Consider the following 17,731-nt stretch of genomic DNA (forward strand, 5'->3'; position numbering starts at 1 on the left):
TTAAGAGGTATGTGAGTTGAAAGAGAAAGGTTGAGAACCACTGCTCTAGTAGCTGAACAATTGTCTTCCTTGGTCAATAACTTAGCTCTCCTTTATCATCATCTGAATGAACATTATTACATGGGGAAAAAAATCTTCCATCCGTCCTGAACCAAATAACCACCTTGGTCTTAAATGGCACACGAATTGGAGACCACTGGGAGGTAATCCCATTATATCTAGGGGAAAATATGTGATTACAGAAACCTCTTCAGTGTAATACCTGAACTTCTTGTATATCTGATCAGGTTTATTTTCACCACAAGGTTCCGTTTCTCAGTGAATCCTTGACACACATTGATCTAAGATCTGCCAAGTGAATAAGCAGTGATTTGCAATTTCGCAACTTTGTAGTCTGAACAGTTGTTTTTAAGGGAAGGATGGTGTACATGGTGTTTAATTTGTATTAAAGTTATACAGTAGGTTACCCATGAGGTTCTCACTGCCCAAGGAGCTGCCTTTAAAGGTGTTAACTTACAGTCATTGGTTTGTGGGTGAATCCTCCGCCTCCCTACAACTTTTTAAATATATACATATATATTTGGTGAAATCACGCCTCTTAATTTCTGATTGGTGCTGCTCCCTGTATATTTGCTCCTGGAGCAGAGGAGACCAGAACAGAAGTTATTAAGATTTTACGAGGTATTTGTGATTTGCAAAGAAATCCGCCCAGTTGAGAGTAGCTGGCTCTAGACAGACAGATAAAAGTGTTTTGGCTGGAATGAGTATTTCTGAGGCCGAATACTGCTGTGTAGAGGATTCGCAGCCCGGGAGCTCTGGCCTGGCCACGGCCGCTTCTCCATGGGCTCAGTCCGAGAGCCCTATCTCTCAAATCGGTCTTGCATCACCTCAAAGCACGAGTAAAGCCGAGGGAAAGGGCGACACCGAATCGCGGATCAGACGCCCTATGAACGCCTTCATGGTGTGGGCAAAGGACGAACGAAAAAGGCTCGCTCAACAAAACCCCGATCTGCACAATGCAGTTCTAAGTAAAATGCTCGGTAAGCAAAGACATTCTTTATTGAACCATAACGACGCCGGCATACTGAAAGTTGTATTGTTGCAAGGAAGACACGATCTGATTAATTGATTTCTTTCTTGCTGCAAGCACAGCAAATGCTACATTCAAAATACTCATGTGATAACGTCATGCGAAACTAAGTTAAAATCGATTAGCATTTGGACTAGGTATGTGTCTTAAACAGGCTTTGCATTGATGTCAGAAATATAAATGCTTAAATGTAAATAAAGTTTTCATCAGAATAATTACATTTCCCCAAAAGTTAGGACAAGTCTAATTATTTCATTTAAATCAGAATTTTTTTTTAAATCTATTCAAATATTTCTACCTCCAGTCATTATTATTTACATCAAAGACCCACACCACACGCTTTCAGGAAAGAAATACAGGTGCCACAAGTCTTCCTGAGAACAGCTGCTCCCCCTCCACCATCAAACTCCTCACTACAAACTCAATCAGGACTCTGACTTGTGCACTTTATTTGATTTTCTTTTGTTCCCTCTGGATTACAGTCAGTTTGCTTACTCGTTATCTGTCTACAGTTCTTTTATTTATTTACATGTTTTACACTGTGTACAGTTTATTTTTTGCATGACCAATCGGTGGTAATTCTGCCGCGCCCGCAGGATAAAGGTCAGGGTGGGATGTGATGTCATGTACGTACTCTGACAATAAATCTGAAAACAATTAATTTTTTTTGTCTGATTACAGTAAATTCATGGTTTCCTTTCTGTGAATTTGCAGGGCAAACTTGGAAATCTCTTCCCTTTGAGGAGAAGCGCCCTTTTGTGACAGAAGCTGAGAGACTCCGTGTCCAACACTTGCAAGATCACCCCAACTACAAATACCGGCCACGCAGGAAGAAACAGAGCAAAAAAGTCAAGCGGATAGAGACCAGCCTTCTGGCACACAACCTGCCCCAGAATCATGGCTCTGCCCTCAGGACCACTCAGGGAGTTGGTGGCGACAACTTCAGCAGGAGTCAGCACGAGGGAAGACTCTCGGGCCAACATCAACTCCCTTCACTCAGTCACTACCGCGATTTGCATGGACTGGGTTCCGAGTTCGAGAACTACGGCTTGCCCACTCCTGAGATGTCTCCATTGGACGCGTTGGATCCGGTGTTCTTCCCGCCACACGCGCAGGAAGACTGCAGTATCTCGTATGGAAACTACCATCATCAGATAGATTACAGTCGGGAGAAGCAGCCAGATGCCTTGTCCTATTCAGACCAAATCTCTGCCAATGTGGGTGAGTTGGTTAGGCATCCACAGCATCTGTATTACAGTCAGCTGTGCCCTGGAGGTCAAGGCAGCCTATCAGCTCACGTGGGGCAGCTCTCGCCTCCTCCCGAAGCGCAACATGTCGACAATGGGGAACACTTAGGTCCAAATGAGCTTTGGACCGATGTTGATCGTAGTGAGTTTGACCAATATTTAAACCTGGCAAGGACTCGTCCGGATACCTCTGCACAAACCTTTCACGTCTCTCTGTCGAAAATGAACCCGAGAGGTGTGTCCGGATGTGAGGAAAGTAGCTTTATTTCTGTCCTGTCGGACGCCAGCAATGCTGTCTATTACAGCACTTGTCTCACCGGCTAACTCGCAGTGTTCAGACTGTTCAGCTCCCGCGATGGTTCCCTCTCAATACACCTTGCCAAAAAGTCACTAAACGGTTACTGCAGTTCAATATTTGTTTCTGTATCAGCCGAAATCACGGGTGAACACCGATTTGGGAAAAGGGAGTGGGTATTAAAGTGAACCAGATCTTACGAAGTGATTGGTTGTAAAATAAATGAGAATGGAATTTTTCGGTGCCCGAAGCAAATTAATACGAAAAGCGAAATTGTATTAAGCAGAGATTATTCCAATTGGAATGATATTGTTTGTAAGCCTTCATGTAGCAGCGCGTATACAATGTGACCGGACGAGTAAAGCTTAAAATCGAAATGAATATGTAAATATTGAGGTTTTTTTGAACTGTCCTTTCCACATTCTATGGCTATACCAAAATATTTTGGCGCCTTTCGAACTGTTTTTGCTACTAATTTTCAATTATTAACTGTAATAAAGTTTCAAACACTTTTGACAATAGTGTTTTTTTTTGCTGTAATTGCATGTTGTAAATCTGTTATTTAATAAAAAAAATCAGCTTGTAAATTGCTTCCACAATATAAAGGTCCGTTGTCTTTCTGCTTGAACACCTGACTATGCATTTGCTCACAGTTACAAATTGGCTTCGAGGAGCAATTGTTTTGTGCCTCCAGGTTTCCCAAATATCATTCATTTCCTGTCTTAAATATACTAATTTTAAGGGTTTTGTATTATCCTGGAAATTCAGACCGAGTTCATGATACTCAGTTCATTCTAGCCTTATACTCTTGCTTTATTGTTATATATGACACCCTAAAAAAAAATACTATTAGAATATCAGGGATCCACTAAGACTCTTTCAAACAACATAATTGCCCTGCCTGTGTTAGAACGAAATATTTTCTGTTAATAATATTAATGAGACTGGAGGGCTTATAAGGATAGACTGTTTTTTCCCCTGTGACATAGGTAGAGGGATGACCTTACAACTATGAGATAAGCTGAATGGCCAGAGTCTTTGTCCGAGGCAGGGGATTGCAAAATTAGCAGGCACAGGCATCAGGCAAGAGGGGAAAGATTTAAAATGGACGAAAGGGGAAAGTTTTTCCACACAGAAGATGGAGGTATATGGAAGCCATAGAGGCAGCTCCAATTAGAATGTTTAAAAGACATTTATACAGTAAAAACACAATGCTGGAAAACTCAGCAGGTCAAACAGTGGACATTATATAGCAAAAATAAAGATACATAACCAATGTTTCTGGCTTGAGCCCTTCATCAAGGTATGGAAACATGTTGGCAGACGTTCAAACAAAAAGGTAAGTGGAGGTGGGGGGGGGGGGGGAGAAAGAGCATGATCCCAAAGGCTGGAGGTAATTGGTGGAGAAGGGAGGGAGGCCACAGTAGCAAGTTGGGGGAGGAGGTGTGGCTCAGTGAATGGAAAAGGGAAGGGAGGGAGAATGGAGAGCAGGTTAGTAGAAACTGGAGAAGTCGATGTTAATGCCATCTGGCAGGAGAGTGCCCAGATGGAAAATCAGGTATTGTTCCTCCAATTTATAGGTGATCCTGGTGTGATAGAACACGAGGCCATGGGCAGACATGTGAATCTGGGAGTGGGAAGCTGAAATGAAATGGTTGTCCACTCTGAGGTCCATGTCACTGATGCAGACAGAGCAAAGGTGCTCAGCGTAGCGATCTCCCAGTCTGCGTCCAATCTCTCTGATATAGAGAAGGACACAAAGGGAGTATCGGATGCAATCACTCACTCCTGCAGATACACAAGTGAAGTGTTGATTCACTTGAAAGGCCTGTTTGGGGCCCCGGGCTGCAGTGTGGGTGCAAGTGTGGAATCACCTGCAGCCACAGGGGAATGTGCCTTGGGTGGTGGGGGTTGTGTTGCTGGAGATTAGTGGAAAGGGATGAGTGCATGAGGGAGTCATGGAGGGAGTGGTCCCTAAGGAAGGCAGAGAGAAGGGGAAGCTTGTCTAGTAGTGGGATCATTTTGTAAGTGTTGGATGCAGAGGCTAGTGGGGAGGTAGGTAAGGACAAGTGGAATCCTATGTTTGTTGCATGGGCAGAAGGGGCCAGGGCAGATGAGCAGGAAATGGAGGAGATGTGGATGAAGGCTGAGTTGACGGTGGTGGAGGGGAAACTACATTTGTGGAAGAAGGCAAACATTTCAGATGATCTGGACTGGAAGACCTCATCTTGGGAGCAGATGCAGTGGAGATGGAGAAATTGTGAGAAAGGAATAGAATCCTTGCAGGGCATTAGATGTGAGTTGTGGGTTGGTAGTTTGTAAAATATGTCAATGGAAAGCTTGTCTCCTGGGATGGAGAAAAGGAGTGCCAGAAAGGGAGACAGTTATTGGAGATGACTAGTTGAGTTTTAGATTGGGGTGGAAGTCGGCAACAAAGTGAATCAAATGATGAGCTAATCACAGGTGTGAAGTGATATTTAGAAAAGATAGTTAGTCAGGCGCATAGAGTGATACGGAGCAAATGCAGGCAAATAGAATTAACCTAGGTAAGCAACTACTGACATGGCCAAATTGGGCTGAATGGCTTGTTTCTGTACTGTATAACATTAGGATTGAGTAAAGGAAAGTTAACATCAATTTACATATCTATGTTGCTTTCTTCTAACATTGAAGCTTCTCACTTCTATCCAATACTGTAAGACTATAACTCTATAGCCAATCCACTTTATTTTGAAGTAGCTTGTGTGAAATTACATAAACACACAATAGCCAAAATCATTTGTTTGAAGAATATTTCAGATTTTCAAATCATGGATGTGGTGACCTTGGAAAAACTTACTAATTGAATATATATACATCCTTTGGAAAAGAAGAATGGATAAAGTATGGATAAACCACGCAGCTGGTGTTCGATCAACCTTTCTGTCATTTGTAACCTGCTCTAATGTTGTCAAGTACAGTTTATAGACTGCCTTCGAAACACTTTTCCAAACACCAGTATACATGTTTTGCTAAATTATGTTCAACAATTATTACCATTCTAACCACCTCAACAACACTCAACATTTCAAAGAATTTTCACATACCTCTGCAGTACAGAGAGATGCATAAAATTAGAGGTACTGTATTTTGAGTCCCATATGGTTATGGTTATGGTTATATGGTTATATGTTAAATCCAAAGCTAACTTAATTAAGGGAAGCACAGCCTGACATTCTGAATATATAAATAAAAAGAAAGTTGCAGGTTTTTAAATTTGTTTTATTACTTCCCTACTTTCAAAACTTGATGTGAGATAGAAAAATAAAACAAATAAGAAATGAAAATGTAGAAGTAATTTGTCAGATCAGTCTAAAAAATTCTTCCCGTTGACCGAATAATTATTGACCAGGAAGCTCGAAGTGCAGGCAGTAAAAGATTGGATAGAGTTCCAAATCATCTGATAGGGAAATTGGATCTCCAGAGATGAGGTTCAGGGAACCCAACCAAATCATCTGATAGGGAAATTGGATCTCCAGAGATGAGATTCAGGGAACCCAATGTGAATAGCACATGTCAGCTTGACATTCAAATATTGAAGCATTGGTGCTGAACTTTTTTTGATAGCTATCTGTTCAAGATTACTTCACCTTGGGCCATTTTCTCACCTACTCCAATTATCTTTATCATAATTTAATCATCCTCCTTGTGACATTTCATTAGTTACATATCAGTTCCTCCACACATGCCAGATGTTTTTTCAGACCTCTCTATTTGGAACAGTCCTTATGGAAAAGGATGCAAGATGCTGGTGTAGAGGTCTTTGTTTATATATAAACAGGTTGGTCTGCTTTTTTAATATGTATGTAAACTATGTTTATAAAATTGGTTAGTCTTGCTGAGAATCTATCTTCTCAAAATGATACTGGACAATTTAACATTGAATTGAAAATTTCAATTCTCTTTGTTCACAAATTAATTCTAAGAATAGGACATTTTCTATCAAATTAAGGATACACACTGTTAAAAAAATACTTCAGTCAATTTATCTTATCTATTCCGGCGTACTTGGATATACCCATATCATCATTTAATTCCTTTCAGGGTAAAATCAGAAATATAAGTCACAATATTTCAAATATAGGAATGCTACAGTGCTTTTTGATTACTTAGTGATATTTCAAATATAGGAATGCTACAGTGCTTTTTGATTGCTTAGTGATATTTTGTATTTCATTCTAAATTGATAAACTAAAGAATAATTATTTCTTCATTTTTGGTTTGAAGGTAACTGGATTGTAAAAGAGTATATTGTATATTTGAGTTTAAGTTTATTTGTAATAAAGTATCCAGTAACGTGAAAAAGGTTCACCTGTGAGCAGTCTACCATATTCCCTTTTACATTTGTACTGCTGTGTAATGGGCACAATTTGCAGAGTATAGGATTGCAATGAAAAGAACGATCAATTAGCAGTGAGAAAGGATATCGTGAAAACATTGCGATGGGGTTCATTCTGGAGCTGAATGGCTCCATGGAAGAAACTGCCTTTAAGCTTGTGAGTCATTGGGCAAGTTAAGGATTGGGACAAAAACTGACGGTAAAACCTTTTATCCGACGGATCAATTGACACCAGTTGTGCCATTTCTATGACCTTGTCTCAACACAGAGAAGAAATGAAATCTGTTTGGTTCTCTGTATTCTATCATTTTTACTTTTTGTTTTCAAAGGGGTTTCAAACCTTACTAGGTGATGTCATTGATAATAATAGTGTTTCGACCTCCATTGAAAGAGTGAAATAATTAGTCAGGCATTGTGCCACAATTGTCATTCTCTTCCTTGTGCTGCCGGTAATACCAACTTAAGTCATTTTTCACAGGCATCCTGTCTGAGAATTTTACATGGAGGAAATTCTTTGTGACAAATGTTGAATCACACAAATCATTTTGCAGCAATGGTTCTCAGGAAGAAGAAGAGAATTATTAGCATTTATTACTCATTTTCTGGTCCTATATTTCCTGATAGATTATGCAGAGCATGGTATTCTCAGAACTCTTTTTTCTTTGGCTTGGCTTCGCGGACGAAGATTTATGGAGGGGGTAAAAAGTCCACGTCAGCTGCAGGCTCGTTTGTGGCTGACAAGTCCGATGCGGGACAGGCAGACACGATTGCAGCGGTTGCAAGGGAAAATTGGTTGGTTGGGGTTGGGTGTTGGGTTTTTCCTCCTTTGCCTTTTGTCAGTGAGGTGGGCTCTGCGGTCTTCTTCAAAGGAGGTTGCTGCCCGCCAAACTGTGAGGCGCCAAGATGCACGGTTTGAGGCGTTATCAGCCCACTGGCGGTGGTCAATGTGGCAGGCACCAAGAGATTTCTTTAGGCAGTCCTTGTACCTTTTCTTTGGTGCACCTCTGTCACGGTGGCCAGTGGAGAGCTCGCCATATAACACGATCTTGGGAAGGCGATGGTCCTCCATTCTGGAGACGTGACCCATCCAGCGCAGCTGGATCTTCAGCAGCGTGGACTCGATGCTGTCTGAACCCTTCTCCATTCTCAGAACTACATTTAAAAAAAAGTATATATGTAAGTTGTGGCAATCTAAAATCCTGAAACGAGAGAAGCAGTCACAGACCTGAGGCACTTTAATCAGCACAATTAAATATCACCCCTTTGACTTTTCCTATATGCTTAAAATGATGTCTCATTGCCGGCCATCTAAGTTGCAAAACCTGCTAGTGCTGCCTCTTTTCAAGCACTTCTCTGTCCAAAGGTGTATTAGGCCAGTGAAGCAAGTCATGTGAGTTGAACAAAGTGTGATATTGGTGGCAGGTTCCCCCTGAATGAACTGCACCAGTGGTTTTCAAAGTTTTTCTTTCCACTCACATGTCATAAGTGCTTTGTGATTAGTAAAGGATTACTGGACATTTACCCCCTCCATAAATCTTCGTCTGCGAAGACAAGCCAAAGAGAAGAAAAAGAACTTAAGGTGGCATGTGAGGTTGAGAACCATTGCTCTAGACCCAATTGTTACTGAAATATTTTGCTTGAGAAAAATTGACATTGGCCCATTTCCTTTGGAGTTATGAAACCCTGCACATCACGAGTCAATGAGATAAGATTAAAACAGTGGTTTTCAAACTTTTTATTTCCACCCACATCCCCCTTAAGCAATCCCTTACTAATCACAGAGCACCAGTGGCATAGGGATTTCTTAAAGAAGATTGTGAGTGGAAATAAAAACTTTGAAAACCACTGAATGACACAGAATATAAATATCGTCATGTTTTCTATTTGATATGAAGCTCATTTCTGTCTTTGCTGAGGATTTTTGACAGTGATGTATATCTCTCCCTGTTTGTTTTCAGAATCAAATATTTTTGTCATATCTGCATTTATGGTTTGTACTTGGTTTCCTCAGAAATAGATTATGGATCTTTTTCTTGAACCTCTGTAGTCCTGGTGATTACTACAAGATGTTTCCATTACATTAGGCCCGATACTAATTAATGTCTAGGTCAGGAAGCCATGATATTTGTAGACTAACTTCTAGGGCATTAGACAAATATGAGTGACACAGTGATGAACCTAGCACAGCTGGTGCAGAGAAACCTGTCAGAACTTGCAATGAGGTTCCATCAGCAAATATGCAGAACTCGATTTGTTAGCAGTGAACCACCCTAATCTTGCTTGAAACTCTTTTGTAGCCAGTTTCACTATTTTTGCAAAGGACTTGGATTTGTTGTGCTAAATTTTGCAATGGTGAAAAACAATTTCTGTACATTTAAGATTGCTTGCCAATTAATTTATAATATTAAAAGATGTTTCTTGGCATTGTGCAAAGCAAGAAGCCAAGTTTAACAACTAGGAAAAGCTTGCATGTCCTCCCTGTGGCTTTGTTGGTTTCCTTTCGGTGTTCAGGTTTCAGCAAACCTGCCAAACACAAGTGGATCATAGATTAATTGGCCATGTGGTGTCAGTGGGTGTTAGAATTGATGGGAATGTGGGGAGAATAGATTAGCAGAAAAAAAAGCGGAGAAGTAAGATTGTTATGAGAGCTAGCATTTGCTTGATGAGCTAAATAGTCTTCTATTATTTGTGACTTCTTTCTAGGAGAATTTTCAGAGAAAGGTCTGATATCAAACTAGCCTTGTGAACCATAAAGCTCCAGCAGATTACACTAGCAATGGAAGAGGTTAGATGTGGAATCTGGTGAATGATATCAGAACATAAGAGGATAAGGACATAAAAAAAATCGGAGCAGGAGTAGGTTATCTGGCCCATCAAGCCTGCTTGGCCATTCAACGTGATCATAGCTGATCTGATGATTGGCTCATCTCTATCTTTCTCCCTTTTCCCCATATCTCTTAATTCCCCTACTATGTAAAAAATTATCTAACCTTGTCTCAAATATATGAGGTCACATCCATGACTTCAATGGCAGTGAATTTCACAGATTCACCACCCCCTGGGAAAAAGAAATTTCTCCTCATGTCCATCCTAACTCTAGTACCCTAAATCTTGAGGCTATGTCCCCTTGTCCTGGCCTCCCCTACCAATGGAAATAACTTACCTATCTAACTACGCCTTTCATAATTTTATATGTTTCTCTCAGATCCTCCCTCATTCTTCTAAATTCCAGTGAGTACAATCCCAAATGACTCAATTTCTCCTAAATCCCTCATCCCTAGAATCAACCCACTGAACCTTCTCTGCACCGCCTCCAAAGTCAGTATATCCTTCCTCAAGTAAGGAGACCAGAACTGCAGACAGTACTCCAGATGTGATCTCACCAGTAGCTTTTACAGTTGCAGCATAACCTCCCTGCTCTTAAATTCAATCCCTATAGCAATGAAGGCCAACATTCCATTTACCTTATTGATAGCCTGCTGCACCTCCAAATGGTATGAACTTTTTAAAAGCCTTAATCATCAAGCAAGCACCAAATATTTCTTCATATTCCTGAAATTTTTTTTCTGGTTAGGAGGTCGAAAAGTTCAAAGAAATTGGCCATAGTTCAGAGTAAGAGGATCTTTCTTGCTCTGACCATATCTGCAGTACTGATGAAGCTATTCTTCGATCATTCCACCCACAGTTAGCCTCACATTGAAAGACATAAAAATGAAATACACTTACATAGAAATATATTTATGATGTAAAGAGACACAATTTCCTAGGAAACACTATGCAGCTGTGATTCCGGCATATGTGCAGAGGAATGTGTTTCCTTCCATCCCTGGAACATTATAGACACCAGACATTCAATCTGTCAAAGATATTATGTTACAAGATCAAACCAGCAACCACAAAGAAGGCATATCACACAGGGGTAAAGATGAACAATTACTTTATTAACAAAAAATTCACTTTCAAACTTTCATTCAAATTCCCCCCCCCCTTTTATAACAATGCCCACTGGTTATTATGCAAATCTCTATAACAGTGTAAAACTAATAAATTCCCCAGCCTAAATATAACATACATAATCAAAGTCTAAGTTATATTTCCAACCAGCCCACAGAAAAACTTAGACACAAAACACACAAGACTCACAAAACTTCAATCTTAACCGAAGCAAAGATCATAAACAAAATTCAGTTTGTTTGGTTAACTGAATCCAGAAGATCTTTGAGAGAGAGAGAAAGAGAGAGAGAGAGAGAGAGCACAAAATTCAAAGTTGTCTTGTATTGCTTGCAGAGAGAGGAATCACTGGCTTGGTCCAGATCCTTCTGGCTGCCTTCGGAATGTTCATCCTTTTTGAAATCCCAACATTCTAAACTGTCCTCCAGATCATGACTTATGCTCTGGGCCTTCTTCCACTCCACAGCAGCCCCAGTGGTGGTTTATCGTCCAAGTCCAGAAATTTTTAGATCATTTTCTGCACATGCTCAGTCTGTCTCCCACTCCCTCAGCAGTCCACCTTCGCCTTGGCTCTCTAAGGCAAACTGTTACTTTTTAACATAAAACTGTCAGAAATAAAACTTCTCACACATGAGTCTCTTTAAAACTGATGACACGACAAGCTTTATTTACAAGTCTGCAGAGTTGGACTCAACTGGCTTCTCACCAGTTAAGCCCCGATACATACAGTGCATTGATTTTTATACCCTTGTTGTTTGCCCTTCCCCTTCTTATTAATACTGTTTTAATTGGTTAGTATTGCAAAAGCATTCTAAGTACAACTGCATTTTTAATTATCACGTTCGTTACGTACGCTGCGAACTCTACATACACTAAATTCTGTTTCTCACCCTTCTTATCAATCTTTTGTCTCCTGCATGTCTCTCACTATGACCATGAAAAGATATGTTTAAAAAAACATATCCAGCTGAACCTTTTGTCCTTGGCTGCTAGTAAGCTCCCTGTCCGTTCTGGCTTCCCTTTTTATGATTAATCATCACATTTTAACTTAAGCCATTTTAACCTAAATTCTCTATATATAACAATCCACCCCTTTCTCTCTTTAAAATGTGTGTATTATATATATATGAATGGGGATTTTAACTCGTGGAAGAGAAACGTTTCATGATAAATTAATCTCGTGCTGAAGTAAAATTCTAACGGGGTCTCCCAGTCCCCCTGGTTGCATAGCCTGTTGGACCATGGAAATCACCAGGCTGCGTAGACAGGGAATAATACAGGGCAAAACAAGTAGGAGGAATAAAATACCTCCAATGACCCACAATAAGGTATGCCACCAGGTTCCTCCAAACCATTTGTCCATCCAATTTAATTTTGCAAAAGGATGCCAGGTTTGAACAGGTACATGGGACAAAGTACGAATATTATCAGCGATTTTTCGAATGGCTTGGCCATTATCATCAATCTGTAAGCAGCAGTTAGTCAAATTAAGCTTTCCACATACACCTCCTTCCGTGGCTAGGAGATAGTCTAGGGCCAGACGGTTCTGATATATAGCAGAGCGCATTTGACCTTGCTGGGATGCAAGTAATTGCAGGGCTAGAGCTGTTTGATTTGTAACAATTTCAAGGACTGCTTGCAAGCGAATAATGTGATTTAACATATAAATAGGAGTACGATAACCCCAGGATCCATCTTGAGCCCATGTAGCGGGACCATAATATTGAATTATGCGTTCTGGAGGCCAATCATCTCCCCATTGTCCCAAATGTACCGTGCTAGAGCGGGGCTGACGGTGTAATGTATCAAAAACCTTCACTCCTAATTTATGACCGTGATCGTGGGGTAGGAGGAAAAATTCTGGGCGGATTATTCCTAGGAAACAAGTTCCACTCCACTGTAAGGGGAGACGAGTATAAGCTTTATTACCACATACCCAGAATAATCCATTTGGGGATACTCCATACCCCCTTTCCCAAACTCTTTTAAGAACGGGGTTTGATTGGTATGGTCCTGTGATGGTGGAACTGGTACAATTCCAAAACTGAATACTGCTATTAGACAGGGGTAGGCAATTAGTTTTAAAAACAGTGGATAAGAACCAAGTCAGGGGTTTAGGAAACCAAGTGAAAATACCAGGCGAAATGCGAATCCATACAGCCTTGCAGGGACTTTTTCCTACTGGGTATTTGCCGGTTCGTGAGAGACAATAAAAACCAGAGGGGACGTTAGAGAGAGACCAAGTTTCTCTTGATCTCGTTCGGTTAGTTGTCCATATTCGGGAAATCATGGTCAATGAATTGAGGGACTCCCCCCACCAAGGCCATTGCTCTGACATCCGTGGACCCCCGCAGACCCAACAATTGGTTACATTAAAAGTTCCTGCAATTTTAGTTGCAAGATCTACAAAAAGGTTATCTCCCCCAACTGCATGACCGAAACTTTCATGGTTATTTGGATGGACTCGAACTAAGTCCGGCTGTCTTAAAGGGGCAGGCACTTTCGGTATAAGTTTTGGTATAATTTTCCAGATGAAAATAAATTCTCATGTTTCACACAAACTTCAACCTATCTATAAACATAATTGTAAAACATTTTCAAATAGGGAGTAAAATATATGAAATAAAAATAGAAAAATGTGATTTTATATTTCTGATTTCCACCATCAGCATTTTTGCTTTTGAAACCAATGTTGTTTTTTTACTAAATTAAAATTTTTTAATTTTAATTTTTCTTTAAATGCAGAAATACAGCACTGTAACAGGCCAATTCGGCCCTCTGAGTCTGTGCAGCCCAATTTACATTCCATTAACCTAAGATTTTGAAGGGTGGGAGGAAACCAGAGCCCCGGGAGAAAATACACGCAAACACAGGGAGAATGTAAAAACTCCATACAGACAGCACGGGATTCAAAACCAGGTCTTATCCCAGTCGCTGGCACTGTAAAGATGTTGCACTAACCGCTACGCCAACCATCAGAACCAAGATCACTTCAACATCAATCTACAGACTATATTTGCAGAGTATTGTGGATCCCCTGCAGATAACAGAACACCCACATCAATCACTTTAAAACCCACAGGAATGGAGAGAATTCAATAAATTTAGACTGTGCCTAAGAAGATTTTGGCAACCTTTGAAGTAAGAAGAGGGTTAACAGGTCCTCCTTTCTATTACCTGCCAATCAATGACATTCATGTTATGGTTGCTCCTCTGATTGCCTGGGACATGAGGCTGTAAATTCTGACCAAGGATATTTCGTGGGTAGACTTCTTTCCGCTCTTATTTTTGCTTTACCTCAGCCTCTGCTTCTTGGCCCTCGGGCTGTGGTTCTCCAGGTTGTTCTTCCTTCAACATCACTTACTTCCTTCTGTTTGAAGGATTCAACAGTGGGCAGCACACACAACGATGAAGTTTCTGAGGCAGGGTCTTGACCTAAAACATGGACTTATACATGTTGCTGTTTGAACTGCCGAGTTCTTCTAGAATTCTGTGATTTTTTTTTTTGTTTTGATTCCAGCATCTTCAGTCTTTTTTGCCTTCAATAAAGTTTTCATATCTGCTTGGCACATTCAGCTGTGTAATGGGACATTCCTCTAACATTTGTGTCACTTGGAAGCTCTAAATTGTATCTGGGGAGAGAAGTCATGACTTCCAGACAGAGTGACTGCTCAGAATGGAGGAATTATGTGAGATTTCCTAGAAACGTAGTTTTGACCTTCAGGAAATTCTTTTGAGCATCTTCACTATCTTGCATGTAGAGGAAACTGTTTTTTTTGCCTCAGCAATAGGTTTGTTGTAGAAGTAAGAGCCTGAACAATGTAACATAATCAAGAATGTAATCTGAGCAATGTGATAAAGGTTTGACATTTGTTGCTGGGCGACCCCTGCCCAGTTTGTAAGTTTCCATCACCCTGGAGTTTCCCCATTCAGATGACCTGCAAGAACAAAGCCTGAGGAAAGGGGAAGTGAGTTAAGTGATTGGTTCACATAACGATGCCATTTGCAGATGAATAAAGTGTTGCTTAATGCTGATAGGGTAAAGCTCGTCACATGGGAGAAGACTTTTTTTTGGATTGGCCAAGGCAGATTGCGGCTGGGTGTATAAAATGATGTAGTTGTATGTTCAGAGAGCTCCTGGATCCCCCCACAGAGATGATAGACCTCTCTTTGGCTTGGCTTCGCGGACGAAGATTTATGGAGGGGGTAAAAAGTCCACGTCAGCTGCAGGCTCGTTTGTGGCTGACAAGTCCGATGCGGGACAGGCAGACACGGTTGCAGCGGTTGCAGGGGAAAATTGGTTGGTTGGGGTTGGGTGTTGGGTTTTTCCTCCTTTGCCTTTTGTCAGTGAGGTGGGCTCTGCGGTCTTCTTCAAAGGAGGTTGCTGCCCGCCAAACTGTGAGGTGCCAAGATGCACGGTTTGAGGCGTTATCAGCCCACTGGCGGTGGTCAATGGGGCAGGCACCAAGAGATTTCTTTAGGCAGTCCTTGTACCTTTTCTTTGGTGCACCTCTGTCACGGTGGCCAGTGGAGAGCTCGCCATATAACACGATCTTGGGAAGGCGATGGTCCTCCATTCTGGAGACGTGACCCATCCAGCGCAGCTGGATCTTCAGCAGCGTGGACTCGATGCTGTCGACCTCTGCCATCTCGAGTACTTCGACGTTAGGGATGAAAGCGCTCCAATGGATGTTGAGGATGGAGCGGAGACAACGCTGGTGGAAGCGTTCTAGGAGCCGTAGGTGGTGCCGGCTAAAGAAAAATCTGAGTCCTTCATTCCTCAGGAGAGGATACTGCTGATTCGGATCTCACCCCAGAACCTGGATCGAGGATTGACACCAATCCTCTTACATTGTGTAACTAAAATCACCCTTTTTGGGATACACCTCAGCTTCACTCATTCCATGGCATTACCTGCTAATTTTTCTTCACTGTGCCTAAAATATATGAAATCATGACTTTATGAGAGCAGTTCCTTAGTGTCTTTCTCAAGTGAAGAACAAATAGTAAATTGTGGCAAATTGCAGAAAATTTCTATGGGTATTTGGAATGATTCTGTGTTCTGGAAACTGAGGATCAAGATAACTGTGACTTCCATGGAGAGTTCAGGCATGGGAGGATGGCCAAAGACAATTTCATATGTGTTGGCTATGCACACTTTGGCAAATATGAGTCTGTAAATACCTTGTTCATCAAATGGTGCAGGGAGAATGTGGCATAAGTGGGGTTTTCAGAGATGGACATCTTTTCTTCCTGGCCCAAGATCTGCAAATCACCTTGAGAGGCCCATCTCAGCAGCTCAATGCTCGAAGAAACTCTACTTGTCATAGCACACACTGTGAACTCTGCAAAGTGTTTGAGAACTCTGCAGATGGCTGTGAAGGTGCTGAGACTGAGTCTGCTTCAGTGTCAGCAGAATGAGAATTAAGTCAATGTTCTTTTGAAATGACTCCACACAGTCAGAAATTTCACCTTGAGCCCCAGTTTATATAATGAAAGATAGAAATGGATCTTATGGAAAGAGCAAAGAAAATGTTACACCATTGCTAATGTCAATCGTGGACAAGAGGTGCCCGGTTCAATTTTCAAATGGCCATCTCCTGTGCACCATTAACATTAGCACAATTTCACACAGAATTATCAACACCAGGTGCTCACTTTGGCAGCACATATACTAAAATTGGAACGATACGAGAAGATTAGCATGTCCCCTGTGCAAGGATGACACGCAAATTCGTGAAGCGTTCCATATTTTTGGGATATAATATTCCTGTTTTAAAACATTTATTAGGGATCTGGACTAAAAGGAATTTTGTTATAGATACGAGAGATAAGATGTCAATTCAAACTCCATTATATCAAAATAGGGTTATTCCTTTTTCGATGAATATTTAAAGGTATGGGATTCTGAGGGTATAAAGGTGATCGAGGATTGTTTTGAAGAAGGACAGTTTCTTTCTTTTAATCAACTTAGAGAAAAATTTGGAATACTATTTAATTCTTTATTTGTGTATTATCAAGTTTGAGCTTTGGTAAGGGATAATTATGGAAGAGAAATGAAATTACCTGAACTAACAACATTTGAATTTTTGATTTCATTAAAAAAGGGTTTTATTTCTGATATGTGTACTTTGTTACAAGATGATATGGATAAAGCAAATTTAAGTAAATCTAGAAATAAATGGGAAGGTGATTTATTTTATGATATACCTCAAGAAGATTGGGAAGTTATGTGGCAAGATGGGGTGACTTAATTACTTAATGTAAGATATAGTTTGGTTGATTATAATTTTTTACATCAGTTATATTTGACCCCTGAGAAATTTTTAAAATATGGATTTAGTCATTCGGATTTATGCTTTAGATGTAGATTACATACTGGAACATTTTTACATGCAGTTTGGTCTTCTGATGAATTTCAACCATTTTGGGAAAAAAAATTAGAGTATTTTTTTTTAAATTATTTAAGATTAAATTGCCATTACACCCAGAAATCTTTTTGCTGGGCTATATTGTTTCGCTGACTGGTTTGGGGTTGGATAAGTTTCAGAGAGCTTTTGTTCATTTAGCAATGACAGTAGCACGGAAATTTATTGCAATTACTTGGAAAGATAATGTAGAAGTAAATATAGCTTGTTGGCATAATAAATTGAGATCTTGTATTTACATGGAAAAATTAACATAATCTGCATGATAATTATTCTTTTTTTATTCAGATGTGGTCACCTATTTGGAATGTATGGGTTTAGAAATATCTTAAGGTACTATAT

General features: G+C 40.4%; 1 protein-coding gene, 1 long non-coding RNA gene and 1 other non-coding gene across 3 annotated transcripts; 2 read left to right on the top strand and 1 right to left on the bottom strand.

Annotated features, from left to right (window-relative positions):
* Window positions 1-647: 647 nt before the first annotated feature.
* On the top strand, window positions 648-3,200 carry sox18 (SRY-box transcription factor 18). The gene is made up of 2 exons (XM_069883923.1): window positions 648-1,040; window positions 1,805-3,200. The coding sequence occupies exons 1-2, from the start codon at window positions 761-763 to the stop codon at window positions 2,659-2,661; spliced, it is 1,137 nt and encodes a 378-aa protein (XP_069740024.1). The 5' UTR covers window positions 648-760; the 3' UTR covers window positions 2,662-3,200.
* Window positions 3,201-8,054: 4,854 nt separating this feature from the next.
* LOC138735702 (uncharacterized) lies at window positions 8,055-13,460 on the bottom strand. Its single transcript, XR_011339888.1, has 3 exons — window positions 11,154-13,460; window positions 10,737-10,866; window positions 8,055-8,162 (listed from the first exon to the last, which is right to left on the bottom strand). It is a non-coding gene; the product is annotated as an uncharacterized lncRNA (long non-coding RNA).
* Window positions 13,461-16,611: 3,151 nt separating this feature from the next.
* Window positions 16,612-16,717, top strand: LOC138737800 (U6 spliceosomal RNA). Its single transcript, XR_011341242.1, has one exon. It is a non-coding gene; the product is annotated as a U6 spliceosomal RNA (small nuclear RNA).
* Window positions 16,718-17,731: the final 1,014 nt, after the last annotated feature.

This window comes from Narcine bancroftii, chromosome 6, assembly GCF_036971445.1.
Source record: "Narcine bancroftii isolate sNarBan1 chromosome 6, sNarBan1.hap1, whole genome shotgun sequence".
In the NCBI taxonomy this organism is placed as follows: Eukaryota; Metazoa; Chordata; class Chondrichthyes; order Torpediniformes; family Narcinidae; genus Narcine; species Narcine bancroftii.

Excerpts from the sequence above, each read along its gene's own strand:
- sox18 (XM_069883923.1), top strand. The coding sequence starts at position 761 with ATGAGTATTTCTGAGGCCGAATACTGCTGTGTAGAGGATTCGCAGCCC. Across the intron at positions 1,041-1,804 it reads AGTTCTAAGTAAAATGCTCG|GGCAAACTTGGAAATCTCTT; the intron begins GTAAGCAAAGAC and ends GTGAATTTGCAG.